General features: G+C 46.6%; 2 protein-coding genes across 8 annotated transcripts; one reads left to right on the top strand and one right to left on the bottom strand.

Moving 5' to 3' along the window:
* Nucleotides 1-5,179: 5,179 nt before the first annotated feature.
* On the top strand, nt 5,180-7,380 carry LOC112561662. The gene is made up of 2 exons (XM_025234265.1): nt 5,180-5,299; nt 6,714-7,380. Exon 2 carries the CDS (start codon nt 6,724-6,726, stop codon nt 7,378-7,380), a length of 657 nt encoding a protein of 218 aa, XP_025090050.1. The 5' UTR covers nt 5,180-5,299; nt 6,714-6,723.
* A 2,703-nt stretch (nt 7,381-10,083) lies between these two features.
* On the bottom strand, nt 10,084-15,505 carry LOC112561416. Of its 7 annotated transcripts, none has more exons than XR_003098674.1 (3): nt 15,341-15,505; nt 11,170-12,939; nt 10,084-10,995 (listed from the first exon to the last, which is right to left on the bottom strand). XR_003098674.1 is itself a non-coding variant. In XM_025233905.1 (2 exons), the coding sequence occupies exons 1-2, from the start codon at nt 11,812-11,814 to the stop codon at nt 10,693-10,695; spliced, it is 948 nt and encodes a 315-aa protein (XP_025089690.1). In that variant the 5' UTR covers nt 11,815-12,069; the 3' UTR covers nt 10,084-10,692. The 7 variants fall into 7 exon arrangements, 1 of the variants encoding a protein (XP_025089690.1); XR_003098675.1 differs by lacking the exon at nt 15,341-15,505 and adding an exon at nt 13,638-13,785; XR_003098679.1 differs by lacking the exon at nt 15,341-15,505 and adding an exon at nt 13,347-13,364.
* Between the last annotated feature and the right edge of the window lie 1,570 nt (nt 15,506-17,075).

Raw genomic sequence — 17,075 nt, 5'->3', positions numbered from 1 at the left:
TCCTCTAGCCGGGAGTGGGTAAGTTGCGCACCTGGTGCCTTCCTGGATGTGGTATCCGTTTCTCATGCTCCCTCTCCGGAATCACACCCCTGATTCCCGTTACCCGTTGTCCAACATGTAGGTCTATCACGTACCATCGACAGTTGATAAGGCAGACAATTTCAAAGATGCCTCGCCGGCTCGAGCCATGCGATCGCACAAACTTATCCAGATCATTAATAGGGACGGGCCGAGACCCCGACTGATTTGAAACTAATAAAAGCGCTCTTTCCCGGCTTGACGTCGGAGTTGGTTTGCATGTATTAGCTCCAGAATTGCCACAGTTATTCAAGTAGAAATGGATCATCTAAGGAACCTCGACTGATTTCATGACCATTCGCGGTTTCACCGTACGAGGCATGGCTTAATTTGAGAACAAGCATATGACTACTGGTAGGATCAACCAGAATGCTGTGCGTGTACACGTAACCGACTCCACGAAGCCAGTCGCCGCTGGAGCGCGGGTCCTGCTTCGCGGTGCTTTTCGCTCTTGCAACCGAATCATCGGTTCAAATTTTTCAACTGCGGAGCGTTCACCGATCGACACGGGCGCGCTCTTTCACTCGAGACACAGTCAAGCGTTATTCGATACGCCGACGCGCTGGCCGAAAGGAGCACGACGAACCTCTCTCTGCTCAACCAGCCCACGCCTGAGCCGTGGGAAACGCGACAGCGAAAGCCGCGAATCACCACCAAGCCAACCCGTACCAGACCTTCTTCGGTCCGCTTCGAAACCGGCTCGCCAGATGACGGGACGCAGACAACGATCGCTTTCGACCGAGGGCTTCGCACGCCGAGCGAGCGCTCATTTGCAGATGAAATATAACAAAACTGGGTGAGCATTTCATATATAGAAACCTTTATAGCCACGGTCCCTTTCGCGCACCTTCAGACGCCTGCTTCCCATGTATATAGCGCCGACCTTAACCATACCTGCCTTGCCACGCCTCCCATTGCACCAGGCCCTCCGGCCACCTGACCCTCCCTAGGCACCAGACCCTCCGGCACCTGACCCTCCCTAGCACCAGGCCTCCGACACCTGACCCTAACCTACCGCACCAGACCCTCCTATTGAACTGAAACTTCCAAGATGATGGTGAATTCTCATTTGGTACGTTATCGGCCTGGGTATTGTTGTGATCGGTTTTTGTCGGTGTACAGAGACACAACGTGTTCGGAATGCGATCAACCGGCGAAAGGAGAAAGCGTTGCTGCTATGGACAACATTTGTTCAATTTTTCCCCTATTACTTTCCTTTTTTTTTAAACCAGGCCCCTCACGCACCAGACCCTCCTCTCGCACCAGACCCCTCCTCTGCACCAGACCCTCCTGTATGCACCAGACCCTCCCATAGCACCAGCCCTCCATTTTAGTATACTTGAAAGAATCGAGTACCCCTAAATTTCTAATACCAAAGCGAAGTTAATGACGAGTAATGTTTTATTTGAAAGTCTTTGACCAGAACCCTCCTATCTGCACCAGACCCTCCCATCGAACTGGAATATTTTCAAAAGTTTTGCACCAGGCCCTCCCCCTGGTTTTTTTTTGAAGAAAAAAAGAAAAGAAAAAAGCGAAGTAGTAAAAGAGAGAAAAGTGGTGTGCTGCTTTACCGGTGCACCCGGTAGCTGCATCACCACCTTTCCACTTTGTACTGAGGGGGACTCGAGCCCATCGTCGGAGATGCGTCCGTCTGCGAATGCGGACAAATCTCCTGGTCCAAGCTGAGTCTCAATAGATCGCAGTGAGGTGGCTGCTCTACTAAGTACGACACCCGACCGAGAACTAGGTCGTCTACGAATGATTTGGCATCTCCACGTCGCATGGGTGAAAATCGTCCTGTCCCCGCCGCGCACTGCTCGGCGCGAGCGGCTGATGACCCCTTCCTGTGGCTTCACCACCGCCGCGGCTGTGACAAACACCGCGGCGTGTATCGCAGCGGCACTGAAAGTATCGTTACATATTCGGGCGGGATTCTGACTTAGAGGCGTTCAGTCATAATCCCTCAGATGGTAGCCTCGCACCATTGACTTATCAGCCAACCACATAAACCTTTCGGGACGCCTGCTCCCCATGTATATAGCGCCAACCCTAACCATCCCTGCCTTGTGCCACGCCCTAGGCACCAGACCCTCCCGAATCCCTTCAGCCGTTGCCGGTGTACAGCGCTGCCGAGAGACCGTTGTGTGTCTTTTTCCGATTTTTGCCCATCGTTTGAGAAAAGACACTAGGCCTACAGCAAGCGATGCTCGTTAACAACGATTCCATTTGAATTCCCTGGGGAAATTATTATCCATTTTATTTCTATTGATTTTTGGTCAAAACAAGACTTGCATGACCATGAGAAATTAGAGAGAGGATCATAAAATATGTTACTTTTGTTTCAATTTTTTTTTTTCTACACTTGTATTGCTGTTATTTTGCTTCAGTGCTGAAAGTGCACATCAAGATAGTGAACATGGTGGCTTAGAAGATTTATTTTCCAATGATCAGCGAAACCAAACCCATTGACTGGACTAAACAGAGATGGAAAAATGCAAGACTGGATAGCAGACTTCTCGATTCATTTCAAAACTGACACCAATTGCTCTATTGATGACAGACAGGTGTTTGTTGAAGATGATGTGTTTAATGAAGATGAGGCTGAACCTTACACAGTACTTGTCTCATACATTTCATACATCGCAAGGTCTGTTACATGCCACACACCATAATTCTTACACAGGAACGCGTTATGTTACAGACCCACACGTCACATGTCACATGCGTTATGGTACAGGACCCACCGTCACAAGTCGCACGCGTTATGTACAGGTCCCCACAGCGTCACATGTCATATGCGTTATGTTACATGACCCACACGTCACGCAGCCACACGTCATCATACTGACACGTGTTGTTGTTTGCTCACCTGCATCTCCTACATCGCTGGAGGAAAATGCCAACACCACGTGTTAGTGCAGACTTCGTGCGCGTGCTGAGTCAGAACAGTTTTGTACATCAGGTACCTGTGAGAGTTTAGAAAAACAGTTACACAGAAATACTTAGACACAACTCACGTGCCTGTGTGCCGCCAAGGTATTCGGTGGGAGTTGAAAGAAGCCGTTACACAGAAACAACAGACTGGACATCTAATCTAAAAAATGTTATTTCCCACGAAGGCACATTTCACAAAAATACGAGTTGCTTTATTATATTACAGTTTTGACTATCATGCACTCGACTAAACCTTTAGGCTAGGGCAACGGCCGTGAGATATGTATGTGTAAACCTTGACATAAACTGTGTATTAAAATATCAAGAAAAATATTTCAGAAGCGAGTAGAATGAAAGGAGGCAAGAATTTTTTTTTTTTTTTAAATATCAAATTTATCACGAAATTTGACAAGAGCTTTCATTAGGCCACGTGCGTTTGAACTGCTGACAATAAAACACATCTGGATACTTACGACTCCTGTACAGTGCACTCAGTACCAAGTCACATTGCCTGAGGTCACACCTTGCACCACGTGGAAAATAAGAAAACAGACCAGAAATCCCAATGGAGCAGGACACTTCAGCTTCGTGTTCATTTTCTGACCCTGCAATAATTTACTGTACTTTATTTCGTCTTCCCTGTAAACAGTAATATTCCTGGATGATAGATTATCCCTGTATTATCTACCTTGATTTGGTGTTAGTTCCTTTGTGCACTATTCTAACAGTAGCTGCATGGAAGAAAAGAGACTGCTCATGTAAATGACACTGAAGACGATGTTACACTAGATTTACTTCCAAGAAGTACAGTATTCCATGGAGAGCCAACTGTCAGCCTGTTATTTTAGACTGTAAGCAGGTCCGAGAGCCACCCGGGCCCCGGGACAGAACCTCTCCGGGCCCTTGTTACTTGTAATCGTAAATTATTTTCCCAGTTATATAATGTATGTTTACAATTCGAATCTTCAATATCTACACTCAAACTCAACTTCTGCATGTGTAATGCTTGGGTGTTCTGTCCTTAGACCTTTCTTTAAAAGAAAAAGAAAAGGAGAAGAAGAAAAAAAAAATCCACTGACCAAGGCCGGGCCCCCTTGACAGCCGCGGGCCCGGGTACACCAGACCCCCTGTCCCCCCCTCTCGTCAGGCCTGTGTGGAGTGGGCGTGTAGTGGTTTTCCAAAGCCCGGTGCTGACAAGGACAAGAACTGTAACGCCCTGGCGGAAGCCATTGACGACTGCAGGCGGTTCCCGGGTCTGAAGGAGAAGATCGACGAGAGCAAGTGCTACACCGGCCTCCGCTGGGTGCAGGCGGATCGCGAGGACGACTGTCCGCAAGTGGAGAACTAACTCTACCCACCGGGTGGCGACAAGCGTTTCCCTACAAGCTAACCGGCGGTTAGCCAGACGCCAGTGACGTCTGCACCACTCACTGCAGAGGACCCTGTAACCCCCTCCTCATTCTTTGTCTCACACACATACACACACATGCACACATACCTATGCACTCATACACGCATGCACACACATACATGCACTCACACACACATGCACACACACATGCACTCACACACACATGTGTGAGATACGAGTCAGTAAATTATTCACTTCTATTTTCTTTCTAAATTTATGCCCCTATGCAAAGCCGAAAAGAAAGCAATAAAATGCAGTGTGCAGATTAGCATTCAGTGTTCTTTTTCTTTCAAATTAATCTTTAGATACGTGATGGCTTTATATTGTTATTGTAACGAACGAAGAACTGTTGAATATGATTTGTGTGTCCTCTTTATGTCTCCTTACTGTTCAAGCTAATTTCAACCAACTTCAATATATATTACTTCGAAATTTCTCTTTGCTGAGTTTAATCAGCCTTTGGTGTTGAGACCGGTAAGTTGAAACCCTCTGTCGAGGCGCATCCATTATGCTGTGGGTAATATGTCACCGTGACATCAAAGTCATGTGGACAAGTCGATTCGTCCTTCATAGTTTTTTTGGGGGTTTTTTTTTTTGGACTGAAAGCAAAAACTAACGAAAAATCAGACACAAATAGCGGTACTATGTTTCTATCTATTCTTCACTCCTAACTGACACCTGAAATAAAATTTCTACCAAGTTATACTGCGGCAATGACCTATGACCTTTATATATAAATCCTTCTCTTTCGCGATCTTTCTGTCACACACGCACTAAGAGAGAGAGAGAGCGAAGAACCTAGAAAGCACACGTTGACAGGTCGATCACAAAATTCAAGTTTGAGGACTACGAGGGAAATTGCTACGCGAGAACAAGGTACGCATGATACAGTACAGCTACTTCTGAAATTTCATCCTCTGACAATGAAAGTGTTATTGTTTTATTTTCACTTGTATTTCCAACTCTTACAGTTATCTAAGAGTAGTGTCAAATGGCAAAGCACACAAGAAATGGCCGCTAGGGTCGAGTTCTTCTTAGTTCTGACCTTGGGATATATCGAACAAAAAGTCACACACAAAATACAGTTCTTTCTTTCAGTTTCAATACGGAACACTAAAAGAGATTTATTTCATTTGTAGTCAAAAAATAGGAAATGAAAAAGTCAGCATCGTCACTATTTGACAAGAAGTTTCTTTCTTGCATACTTTTATATAAATCAAACTGAAAACTGACTATTGTGCATATAATTGTTTTCTTCTGAATGGATACCTGCACATTACAAATAGACATCATGATCATCATCATCATCATCATCTGATACCAGGGATTCGAAAGCAAAGTCAGTTTAGAATGAATTCACGTTGTAGACTAACTATTTAGTTTACTAAATTCTGTCAGTAGCATGAGCAATGTCAGTGTCAAAATATGTGGCACTATATTACCTAATGAATAAACGCTATCAAAACATGTCGCACTACACTATCTAATGAACAAATATTGTCCAAAGAAATAAGCGAGGCCATGTAAAGGGAGGCTACTCCTACAGGACCCAAGGACATGCGAGTTGTGTGTGCTCTCCCCTACAACAGCGCCAGAAAAATACTGTCACGGGTACTTGCTCAACTGGTCTGTCACCTCAAGGCTGCGCTAATTTTATCTAGGTCCTTCGCCACAGTCTGTTGCCTCACTTGTCTCTAGAGGTGACAAAGAAAGATACAGTTACAGTTAGACTTAGTTTTTAACCTTGTTTGAGGTACCGAACCCACAAGTTTCATGTGCACATTCACCGAAACCTTCTTTAGTGTCATCACGAATTACGAATCCTTAGATCGACTCACCGAACCCATAGGGTTTGATCGAACCCCGGTTAAGAACCACTGACTTAGACGGTTATTATAACCAAGTCAGGCCTCAGGCGCTTTCTTTAGACAGATACTCAGTAGATAGTTACCTGCTCCAAACGCGCGTTCATAACAATTTCTTCATTTTATTTAATTACCCTAATATGTATTTATATTTATACATCGCTTTTATGAGCTGCGGACTGCTTTGTTTTATCTACAAAACTGGTAGCTTCGGTTTGATGCTGAATCGCATGCACATCGTTGTTCAACTGGCACAGGAAAGCGACACTCCCATCCCATCCCTGCTTGTGAGGGCCTCCACCTTGGGTTGTAGAGGGGAATGTGCGCTCTAGAGCTACTTAATACTACTACTGACTGCAAGCTGTGTGTCTTTGTGTGAGTTTGGTTGAATAATGTATTAATTAAGCACACATCATTTGTTGCAGGATTCACACAATGAAACGCACGACAGCGTGTTGGCATCTGTGTTTGTGTGTCATGATGATGTTCTCGGCATCATGCGAAACCAAGCGTGTCATGCTGATGCCACTCCCTCTTTCAAGTCATGCCATCATGCACTTGACGCTCGCAGAAGCATTGACGGCCAAAGGTCACGAGGTGTGGGTCGTTCTGTCTACCGACGTCGTCAGAAAGGGTTACCATGACCTGAAGGGAGTGCACATCATCGAGTACACCACCAGCATCTCCATGCAAGACGACAATGTCGTGCCTTTTCTTTTGAAACCATATTTGGAGGGAAGAAAACCAGAAATACAGAATCACATCCAGATGATGTGGCAGATGAACGACGAGATCATGACCAACCAGTCGCTGTTTCAGACAATGCGAGATGTCAAGCCAGATCTCTTCGTGTACGACGATGGTAATCATAAGAGAATCTACCTTATCTTCGCCTACAGGATGGGGGTACCTTTTGCCAGCTTGCACTTCGCAAACGACCCCTTCTTCCGCAGAATTCCTTTTTCTCCCGCCGTCGACCCCATCGAGTTCCTTCCCCTCGGCCAGCACATGACCTTCGCGGAGCGTTTGAACAACTTTCTGTCCTATGTATCTCTCTACATGGGCATCCTCTTTGTCCGGAAAATGCCGTGAGTTGTATGCACCTGAGATGCCCTATATTCCAATGACTATGTTGGGAGCCAAGGCGGAGTTCACCTGTCTCTGCATGATCATTTTCTGGACTATCCTCGACCATCTTTACCCAATACTAAAGTCATTGCGGATAGCGGCTTCGCCAGCAAAACCTCTGTCTGCGATCTTCAGGAATTCATGACAACGCCAAGGACGTGTCCTCATTGTTTCCTTCGGCTCTCTCGTTCATCGACTTGCCCGGGGGCGCTGTCAGCAAATTGCTGTCGGCTCTGGAGAGCGTGCCAATGAAAGTTGTTTTTCGTGCCAACAGGACATCACCAGACCCCGGAGAATTTTGATCATGCCTTGATACCACAAAATATGCTCCTGGCTCACCCAGAACTCCAAAGTCTTGGTGACCCACGGTGAGCCAGCAGCCAGGCCCAAGCGTTGTATCACGCTGGCCAATGCTCAGCTTCCCGTTTTTACGACCAGTTCTACAACGCCGAAAGAGTTCGACAGAAAGGCTTCGGGCTGACACTGGACCTGCCACTGCGAAAGTGTCGGACATTGTCAGCGCCCTGAGACTTGTGGAAAAGCTCGGCCTACCGCGACGCCATCGCCCGCGCGTCTCACCTCTTCCGCGACCAGATGGTGTGCCGGCAGAACGAGGCGCCTACTGGCTTGATCACGTGATGAAGTATGGCGGCGGTTACATGAGGTCTGCGGGCCAAGAGATTCCACTGTATCAGTTCTTATTACTGGACTGCGCTTATTGTTTCTTTGTGTTTGATGTCTGCTGCACTGTGGTGTTTCTGGCGAAAGGACTTTCAACGAAAATCAAAAGCTGACTAAACACGAAATCTTAAAACAATTTTGAGATCGTGATAAGAAGAGTTCTTGGAAAAGGCAAAGAAACAAAATAAAACGTTGATGTAGTTCGTTGACTGGCCACCACCGCCACATCAGTTGATGACGTGTACACCGGACACCCGACCGCCGCGTCACAGCATTGTCATCAGCAGTGACATGTCACGTGATCTTCCTCGTAAACAACAATAAATGGCACAAGCCAAATCTATAAGTAAACAAAACAAAAACGGAAAGTGCGAAAGAAGAAGCGCATATATCTGAAGAGGAGCAAGATCAGGAGATCAGACCAAGGCTCTTACGGACTGGGTACTCTCCATCTTGATTAACCAATTAACTTTTAACTACTATTTTAACCAGAGAGAAATAATCTTTGACAGTAGCCTTACAAGCTGACTTACCATGTGCCCCGTACATATCCAATCTCGATGTCTTGTAATGTTGTGTTTTCTAGCTGTACACCAGTTAAAAAAATAAAGTACCTGACGTTTCTATTCTTGTCTGCACAGCTTTTATTTCTCCCTCAGTCACATACTCTAAAGTTCATGAGGCCTTGACCCACTCACTCCCATATACAGTCCCATATACACTCCCATATACAGTACGTCTGTTTACGGGATCATTTTAGTGTGAGGGCTACTTCGCCTACCCGAGCCCCATATGGAGTTAGGTATCCATCGCCGACAGCTGGGTCCACTGGGGAATGTTCGCTGAACAATAAGGGTATCGAACTGGGATCTCTAACTTTACAGCAGACAACGTGAGAAATCTTTTGTGTAATTTGTCACAGTTTATTTATTGCCGACTACGACAAAAGAAGGAAAGGCACTAGACATGTATTTTAAGCGCCATCGACAAGAGGACGGAGAATCAGTGTCCATTAAGACAGGTAGTCCTCGGGTTACGACGGTCTCGAGTTACGTCGTTTCGTGGTTACCACGCTTTATATTACGGTCATTCCGACTTACGAGGTCAGTGCATAAAAGTAAAGGGAGGCCATCACCATGGAGGTGAAAGTGGATATCATAAGGCAATCTGAGAAGGGAGACAGCAACAGAAATTGGCAGGTCATTATGACTTAGTCGCTCGACTGTCGCTACGATCATGAAGGATAAAGATGGCATCCTTGAACATGTGAAAGGATCTGCTCCTATGAAGGCGACAGTGATAACAAAGCGTACTGTACTGCACGATATTTTACTGACTTATGTTTATTGATAATTATGTAGGGTACTGTGTTAGGATAGGTGTTTGGATAGGCTAAGTGTTTGCAGTACTGTACTGTTATTATGGTACAGTACTGTATCAACGTATGATCCGACTTACGTCGAAATTCGGTTTACGACGCCGCGTAAGAACGGATCAACGTCGTAAGTCGAGGACTACCTGTACTCACACACACATATAACAGTAGAAATAAGAACGAAAGGAAGTTGAGAAAGAAAGGTTAAGTGTAGAACATCTTTACAAGCATGGAATGTGAATTAAATTTTTTAAATTAATAATACGATATAGTAGCTGACAATAAAATAATAAACTGACAGAGTATTGACATTTTAAATAAGCTGAAACATTAGTTGACAATGTAAAATTATCGCACAAAAACTGAGACGTGTGCAATTACAGTTTGTTTGTATGTGTGTTTTCACATATTATCTCATGATTTGGTGTATGTCCCCTAAACTGCCAAAGATATTACAAGACAAAGATCGGCCACGGACACAATATATTTACTAAGCAGAGAACGTAAACAAGGAGCTTTGCCCTCGCGTGACTCAAGACTTAGACAACCTAGTGGGACAGTTCACAGGCTGCAGCAATTCATTCAATCAGAGGAATCGTGATAAGTTCATATTTCCAGCAGTGACTCTAACTGTAATTGTATTCTCTGTAGGAAGTCGATAGCTGCATAGTTAATAAACTTAGAAGACCAGAAGACCCTTGGTAAATACAATTATTGCTAACAGCTCCATCAGGCTCATAACCAACCGTGAAGTTTGTCTGGAGTTCAGTTCTTGCCTCGAGTACGCTGTTCTTTTTCTGCATAAGGCATCTGTTTACAGGGTGGCTGGGATATAGCCTTAGTTGCTGGATCACCATAAAACATCCCCCCCCCTCACCTACTCAGGCTCATAATACAGCAGCATTAGTACATCATAGTGCAGCTCCATCAACACACTAAATTCATGTTGCAGCATCATCAGGCTCATTGTTCAAAAACCATTACTCATAATACACCATCAAAGTAATATCAACAGGTGCACAATACTTATTAAATTCATGGAACATTTCATAATACATAGTACAGCACCATGACGCTGACAGTGTAAATCATGTGGTACAGACACATAATACAGCATCATGATTATTGATAGTACTGTTTACACATACTACAGCACCATCAGACTCATGTTTGGCAGCAGTTGTGAGAGATCAGAGTTGGTTAAATGGACGGCAAACTAATTAGAGCAGTTTCCGACACATCGAGTTATTGTCCTGCCATAGGTCACAGGCTGCGACTGTGGGTTGAGATTTGAAGTTAATCGCGGACTTTTCCCGTGCATAAATCACTTTAAGCGCATTACCAATCGTAAACGTGATATGTCCTTCTTCCTCTCCGACCCACAGTCGCCCAGAGCGGTCGACGGCGCAGCAACTGATATTGTGGCTCTCCCCTTCGGGTGGTGTGACGTCACAGTCTTGCCCTCGTCTGCCCTCGATGAGGTTGCGCCTGCGCTCTAGCGTGTTTCCAACCAGCTCCAAAACCTGCAGCAGAAAAAAAGCGATTCTGCAAAAATATCGTCTTTACTGGTGATTTATAAAATCGTCTTTAAAGCCATACGAATCAGTAATATGTTAAGTTATTATTCAATTTGTCGTTTTCTGATGATCTCCCCTGCTGCAGTGGCCACTACATGGAACACATTTTTTCCCACTCACCTCCACACTTCCGTTTGAACCATTGGCCATCAGAACATCGCCAACTCCGGACCCCACGCCTCTCAAGGTGCTGATGGCCCTGGCCTGTAAGGAGTCGTCGTCACACAGGCAAGCAACTTCCGAGAAGTCGGCATCTAGACAGAGGATCTCCGCAGAACTGCACAAAAACACCTGTCCGCGTTTGGTGAATGTCATAGACGTAGGAAAGAAGTCGGGTCTAGGGAGGCTGACTCTCCTCGACCTGGCGCCACTGTGCGTGTAGAAAGTCAGCGAGAGTTCCTTCCCGTCGTTGGCGGCCATTGCCAGCTCATGTTTGTCGGTGAGTGCCATGGCACCCGGGGGCACCAGCGGACAGGCAAAGTCGCAGGCCTGTTCGGAGGGCAGGAGGATCTTGACGGGTTGTGGAAAGACCAGTGCCACGTACACGCTCCCGTCGGGTGCCGGCACGAAGTCGGAGATCTCAGTGGGGAACTCCAGCCGCTTCGTCTCCACCAGGTCCTCGGAGATGTCCACCAGCACGTTGCCCACCGACGCCCACACTCGGCCGTCCGAGCGCGGCGAGATCTTGCGCAGTTTCCGGTGCTGCTTCGTCGACGTCAGGCTGAAGCGATGGCGAAGGATCGGGACCTGGAACTGCACGGTCATGTAGCCGAAAGAGTTGTCCTGCCGCAACAATGAAACTGATTTCGGCGCTCATCTTAAAGGAGAACTCTAAGTCTCCTCGCGATGCCGGCATTCTGGCCATGACGCTCTGGATCCTGACACTAGTCTCGCCTTCTTCGACAGGAAGTGGCGTCGCTGGAATTCACTTCCTCGTTGGCCAAGGCGAGCAGTTCAGATATGGCAGTAATTCTCTCTTGTATCTTCTTCTTTTCCTCAGTGATGACTTGCAGAAGTTTGTCTCTCACTTTCTTTTAAGCTGGATTCCGTGGCATGCGTGCGGGCAGTGATTGAGTGCACGCCTTTTCTCTGTGGTGTCCAGCGTGTGGAGAATGTCCCGACAGCTGGTCTGCAGCGTGTCCGCGCGCACAGTCCCCTCGTCCTGCAGACTGACCAGCGCCCCTCGCAGCGTGGACAGGCTCATGAGCTGCCTCCTCACCTCCGACCTTTGCGCTTCAGCCTCCACTGCCACACCCACCAGTCTGTGGTTGGGATGCTCGAAGGCCTTGCAGGGTCGACACACCAGCGCGTCGCACGTCTTGCAGTAGAAGGCCAACTGCTCTTGGCTTGCATGACCCTCGCATGAGATGCCGGCTCTTGAGGTGTCGCAGTTAGTCAGCGAGCGGAACTGGTGGCGCGCGTACAGCGGCTGCTCTTGGTGCGCCTGCACGCACTCGCGGCACATGGCCAAGCGACACTCCACACACGTGGCCACCGCCGTGCCCACAGACATGGCAGCAGATTTCCGTGCACCTGCCACGCCAGTCATTCCGCCTTCACCCACTCTGAGGCACTGTTGGCAGCTTCCGGCTGTGCTGATCTGCACTTTGCCGGAAAGCAAGGGTGCAAGGTAAAAGTTGACCTGGAAGCTGTGCACGCCTTCGTCGGGGATGGCCACGCGGCTTTGGCACAGCGGACACAGGAAGTGAGGGGCTGGGCCGGCGCGCTCCATCAAGTCGGAGATGCAGTCTGTGCACAGCGTGTGGTGACACGGCAAGAAACGAGGCGACGTCAGCATGTCCAGGCACACCGGACACGTGAGACTGATGCCCGCCTCGTCCGCCGTCAGACTGCTGTTCCTGGACATGGCCGCCTGTCGTCAGCACAGACCTGCAGCACACACACAGCACGTGACATACCCGCATTTAAATGCACAGTCAACTGACTCGTATGCACAGTATATTGCATATAACAAATAAATATTAAACACAACGTGACAGGTCTCCATACTATGTGCATCCTGAGTTACTCTGTAAAAACGACCACACACAGGGCATCTTCCCCATCCTCCATGACAAGTCTAAAGAAAATCTGTAAACTCTTCCTACTTTCACGCCTTCATTCACAACACACTCTCGCGCGTTTGAAGTGTGATTACAATGACCCTCAGTTATCAGAAATGTGGATACAATGGCCCTCAACCATCAGGAGCGTGATTACAACGACCCAACTGTAAGGTCAACAAATTTCACCGCCAGCTCTCTTGATTATCCTACAGAGAAGGTTATTCTACTGACAGTTGGAGGCTTGTCGTTCGCGAATCGACGGCCCGGGTGTACAGCTCTTCCTGCGGTGAATTAGAACGCTTCCGGCTGAGTGACGAGGAGTCTGCTTGTTCCCCATGTGTCACCAGCCCGGGGCCCTGAAATGCTGTGCGAATGGCATTAACAGATACTCCTCCTGAGTCTGCCTGCACTGCAGTGACATGACATACTGACACAACTGACATGGAAGCACTACACAACTGACAAGCAGTTCAAAATTACCAATGATGACCATTGCAATCTTGAATTTAGAAATTCACTCACGCGTGAAAAGAATAACTGAAAACGTGCACAGAAATCACATAGAAGGAAGCCGACTGCTTGCCGATGACTGTAGACGAGCTCGAATGGTGGTCAGCAGACTGTATTTGAGGAACGGACACCCCTAACTGCCCCACAAATTATTGCTCAAATGACGTCATCGGAAGACAAGCCTCAAACCCAAGTAGTCACGTGTTCACACGCGGTGACCCAAGGTTTAGTGTAGAGGTCGGTGAAATGAATGAAAGTGTTCAATCGGTTAGAGGTGAATGAGTGCAAGTGGTAGTTCTGTTGACAAAGGTTAAGAAGGGGGATGACAGGAGAGAAAACAACGAGTGTTCACGATGATTACCGTCTCTGTTTCTTGGTTACTACTCGGCTTAGAGACGACCGGACTGCCGTGGTCAGTCGATTAGTAAGACGAGAACCCTACCTTTCCCTTTTCATGTTTGACCCGGTCATCAGCTCTCACGATAATAAGTACCCTGAGTGTCTAGACAATGGGTGGTCCGGAGGTACAAAGCTTGGCGTCTGCACCGTGGTGACCGGGTTCTAGAGTTCAGAGTTCGTGTTGAGAAGCCACGGAGCTGTTCGTTGTGGTACCGACACCATTGCCATCATGTACCCTTATCTGCTGGCTCGGGGTAGAACATCAAAGTTCAACCCCTTGAAATCACCACTGGTCAGTGTGCTTACACATACAACACATGGACAGTGTAGTATCGCGAAACTCTTACTCCTGAGAACTGAGAAGTTATCCAGCGCACCACTACAAGTCTCTCAGTGCTTGAAAAAATAAGGAGAACTTTTTTTCTCGCTTGCATAACATACTGAATCGTATTTCCTAATGGAAAACCAGTGAGCATAAGAAAATGCACAGTTCCACTACTCTGGCACTTCCCACCCCCACCACCACCCTGCTCGCTCACAGATGTAGTTACTGTGATGTATGTCAGGCACGTTTATCGGATTGACACACTTTAACTACTGTGTATGTGATACAAGTCACTGCCTATCATGTACTTACCCACTTCTCTGACACCCATAACACAATCTAGGGTCGTTTAGTGCTTTTCATTGCGTCGACACACAGTCATCTGTAGTGAGGGCATTACCAACGATTAAAAATCGGAGTGGTCGGAGTGTCAAACATTTGAAACGACTGTAGTAATAACTGGGAAGGTTGTGGGAGAAGCGTGGAGTGCCACGATATTCTCTTTTGATAAGGATGGAATGTCAGTATACTCCATTGATAACCGACCTGTTACTACCGGGGAGTGTCGTTTATTGAATATTATACAATACAGACAATAAATGCCGATTAGTCATCATCTTATCGCTCCATTCATCTGTATCTCTCTCTCTCATCACACACACAGTAGTGTGCACCACCGTACAATGTACATCCTTCGTACTGTACTGATCTTTGCTAAGTTCGTCAAACTGCTTTACACAGTTCAAAACAAAGGAGACCAACAGCCATTCAAACAAAGGCGCGTGAGCTCAGCCTCCCGACAAAGCGACCCTCGGACACGGCCACACTCGAGTGAGGAGCAGCGCACTCTTTGTCCTAGGGCCGCCTCGCCACACCGGTCTACTCACTCCTTCCGGTTAAACAAACGAAGTACAGTCTCCATTACCAAAGAAGTGATTTGTGACTTTTTGAGAGCATCAAGAGGGTGCAAGTATGAGAAACAAGAACGTACTTAGCTGAAACAAGTCGTGATCCGTGTTGGTATCAACTGTCTGAGCACCGAGTACAATCACCATGCACTTCGATTGTTCTTCCGTTGCTGCAGTGAAGTGGCGGGCTGTGCGCTGGCGACTGTCACAAGGTTTGAGCCTGTCCCACAGCGAGAAACTTCCCGCTTCCTACGCCACACTGTCGTCTGCTCCAACCCTCGCGCTGCGCATGCGCCTGGTGTTGTCACGCCTCTTGGCAACTGTCACGCTGCTGACGCGCGCCACGGGTGCTGCTCCACCCGGAACCTGCGAATACCATGCAGCGAGGTGTGGCCGGGGTGGGGTGGGCGGGTAGTGGTTAAAACACTCGCTTGGTACCGCTGTAGAGGCCCATGAGGCGCCAAAAGGGGAATGTTGTCTAATTTTGTGTCTAGCTATAGCATGCATTCTGTACTTGTAGAATTCATTCTGTAGCTATACAATTCATTCCATACGTTTATAATGTATTCTATATTTCCAAAATTCAATTCTGTAAGTATAGAATGAATGATATACCACGGTCAAAACTAAAGTATTTCATTTATATTATATTCAGAAGTCACTACCCCATAGACACTCACAAATCCTTCCAACACTTATTCAGTAAGACAACAGACTGGTGTATAAAACTATTCCGAGAACGGGCAGTGGAAGCTCTGGGTACAATAAAACGTCTCTTGGACGGAAGAAGGTTATAATATTGAGCTAAAACATGTGTTCTATCTTTCGCAATCACTCTCGCTTTCCGTACTACTCGCCTCTCATACAACTCACTCAGACACTCCTGCTTCTCCCCAATCACCTTCCCACTCACACTCACAACTCTATCTAACACATTCCTATTACCAGCTCTCAATCCTCCAAACCAACATAAAAATCCAAATGTCAACACAGACTCAAGAAAACATCTATAAAAAGCACTTAAAACCTTTTTGTTGACATCCAGGAACGGAGTTTTTGTAAACAGTACAATCTAGATTGACATTTCTTATGAATAACCTCAGTATTGGTGTTAAAAGTGAGTTTGTCGTCAATCACAGTTCCTAAATATTTGTACTGATCAACACGTTCAACCTTGGCACCATCAATATAGAGGTCAGGGATAACAGTGCTCTTGCGTCTGAAATCAATCACCAGCTCTTTTGTTTTCTTTACATTTAGATCAAGATAGTTTTCTGTGCACCATTTATGAAATTTATCTACTGCATCAACATAGGCAGAGTGTGAGTTGGAGAGGTCTAGGAGAGCAGTATCATCAGAGTATTTAATCAAGAGAGATGAATCAGTGCCACGACAGTCATTGGTATAGAGGGTGAAGATTACAGGCGAGAGACATGTACCCTGAGGGCTCCCAACAGATGTATTTCTGGAAGAGGAGAGTGCATGCTGGAAACAGACTGTTTGGGAACGTTTTACCAGAAAGTTAACAATCCATAGGATGAGTTTGGGGCTTACATCAAGTTTAAGAAGTTTCAGAGCTAACAGATGTGGCTGTATAGTATTAAATGCAGAAGAAAAATCAATAAAAAGAATGTGTACATAGGAGCCAGACCTGTCTAAGTGAGAGTATGCATTGTGCAGAAGAGTGAGTGTGGCATCGTCAGTGGATCTGTGCTGTTTGTATGCAAATTGAAAGGGATCGAGGTGTTGTTGTGTCTGTGAGAGAAGTGTGCGAAGGATGATGCGTTCGAAGCATTTCATAACAATAGAGGTCAATGC

This window comes from Pomacea canaliculata, linkage group LG4, assembly GCF_003073045.1.
Source record: "Pomacea canaliculata isolate SZHN2017 linkage group LG4, ASM307304v1, whole genome shotgun sequence".
Classification (NCBI taxonomy): Eukaryota; Metazoa; Mollusca; class Gastropoda; order Architaenioglossa; family Ampullariidae; genus Pomacea; species Pomacea canaliculata.
The sequence above is the reverse complement of the archived record's forward strand: the minus strand, read 5'-3'. Positions and strand labels throughout refer to the sequence as shown.

Bases quoted from the DNA above. Each gene is read 5' to 3' on its own strand.
- LOC112561662 (XM_025234265.1), top strand. From the start codon at position 6,724: ATGAAACGCACGACAGCGTGTTGGCATCTGTGTTTGTGTGTCATGATG.
- LOC112561416 (XM_025233905.1), bottom strand. From the start codon at position 11,814: ATGACCGTGCAGTTCCAGGTCCCGATCCTTCGCCATCGCTTCAGCCTG. The intron at 10,996-11,169 runs GTGAGTGGGAAA...TTTCTGCTGCAG, and splicing joins GTTCAAACGGAAGTGTGGAG to GTTTTGGAGCTGGTTGGAAA.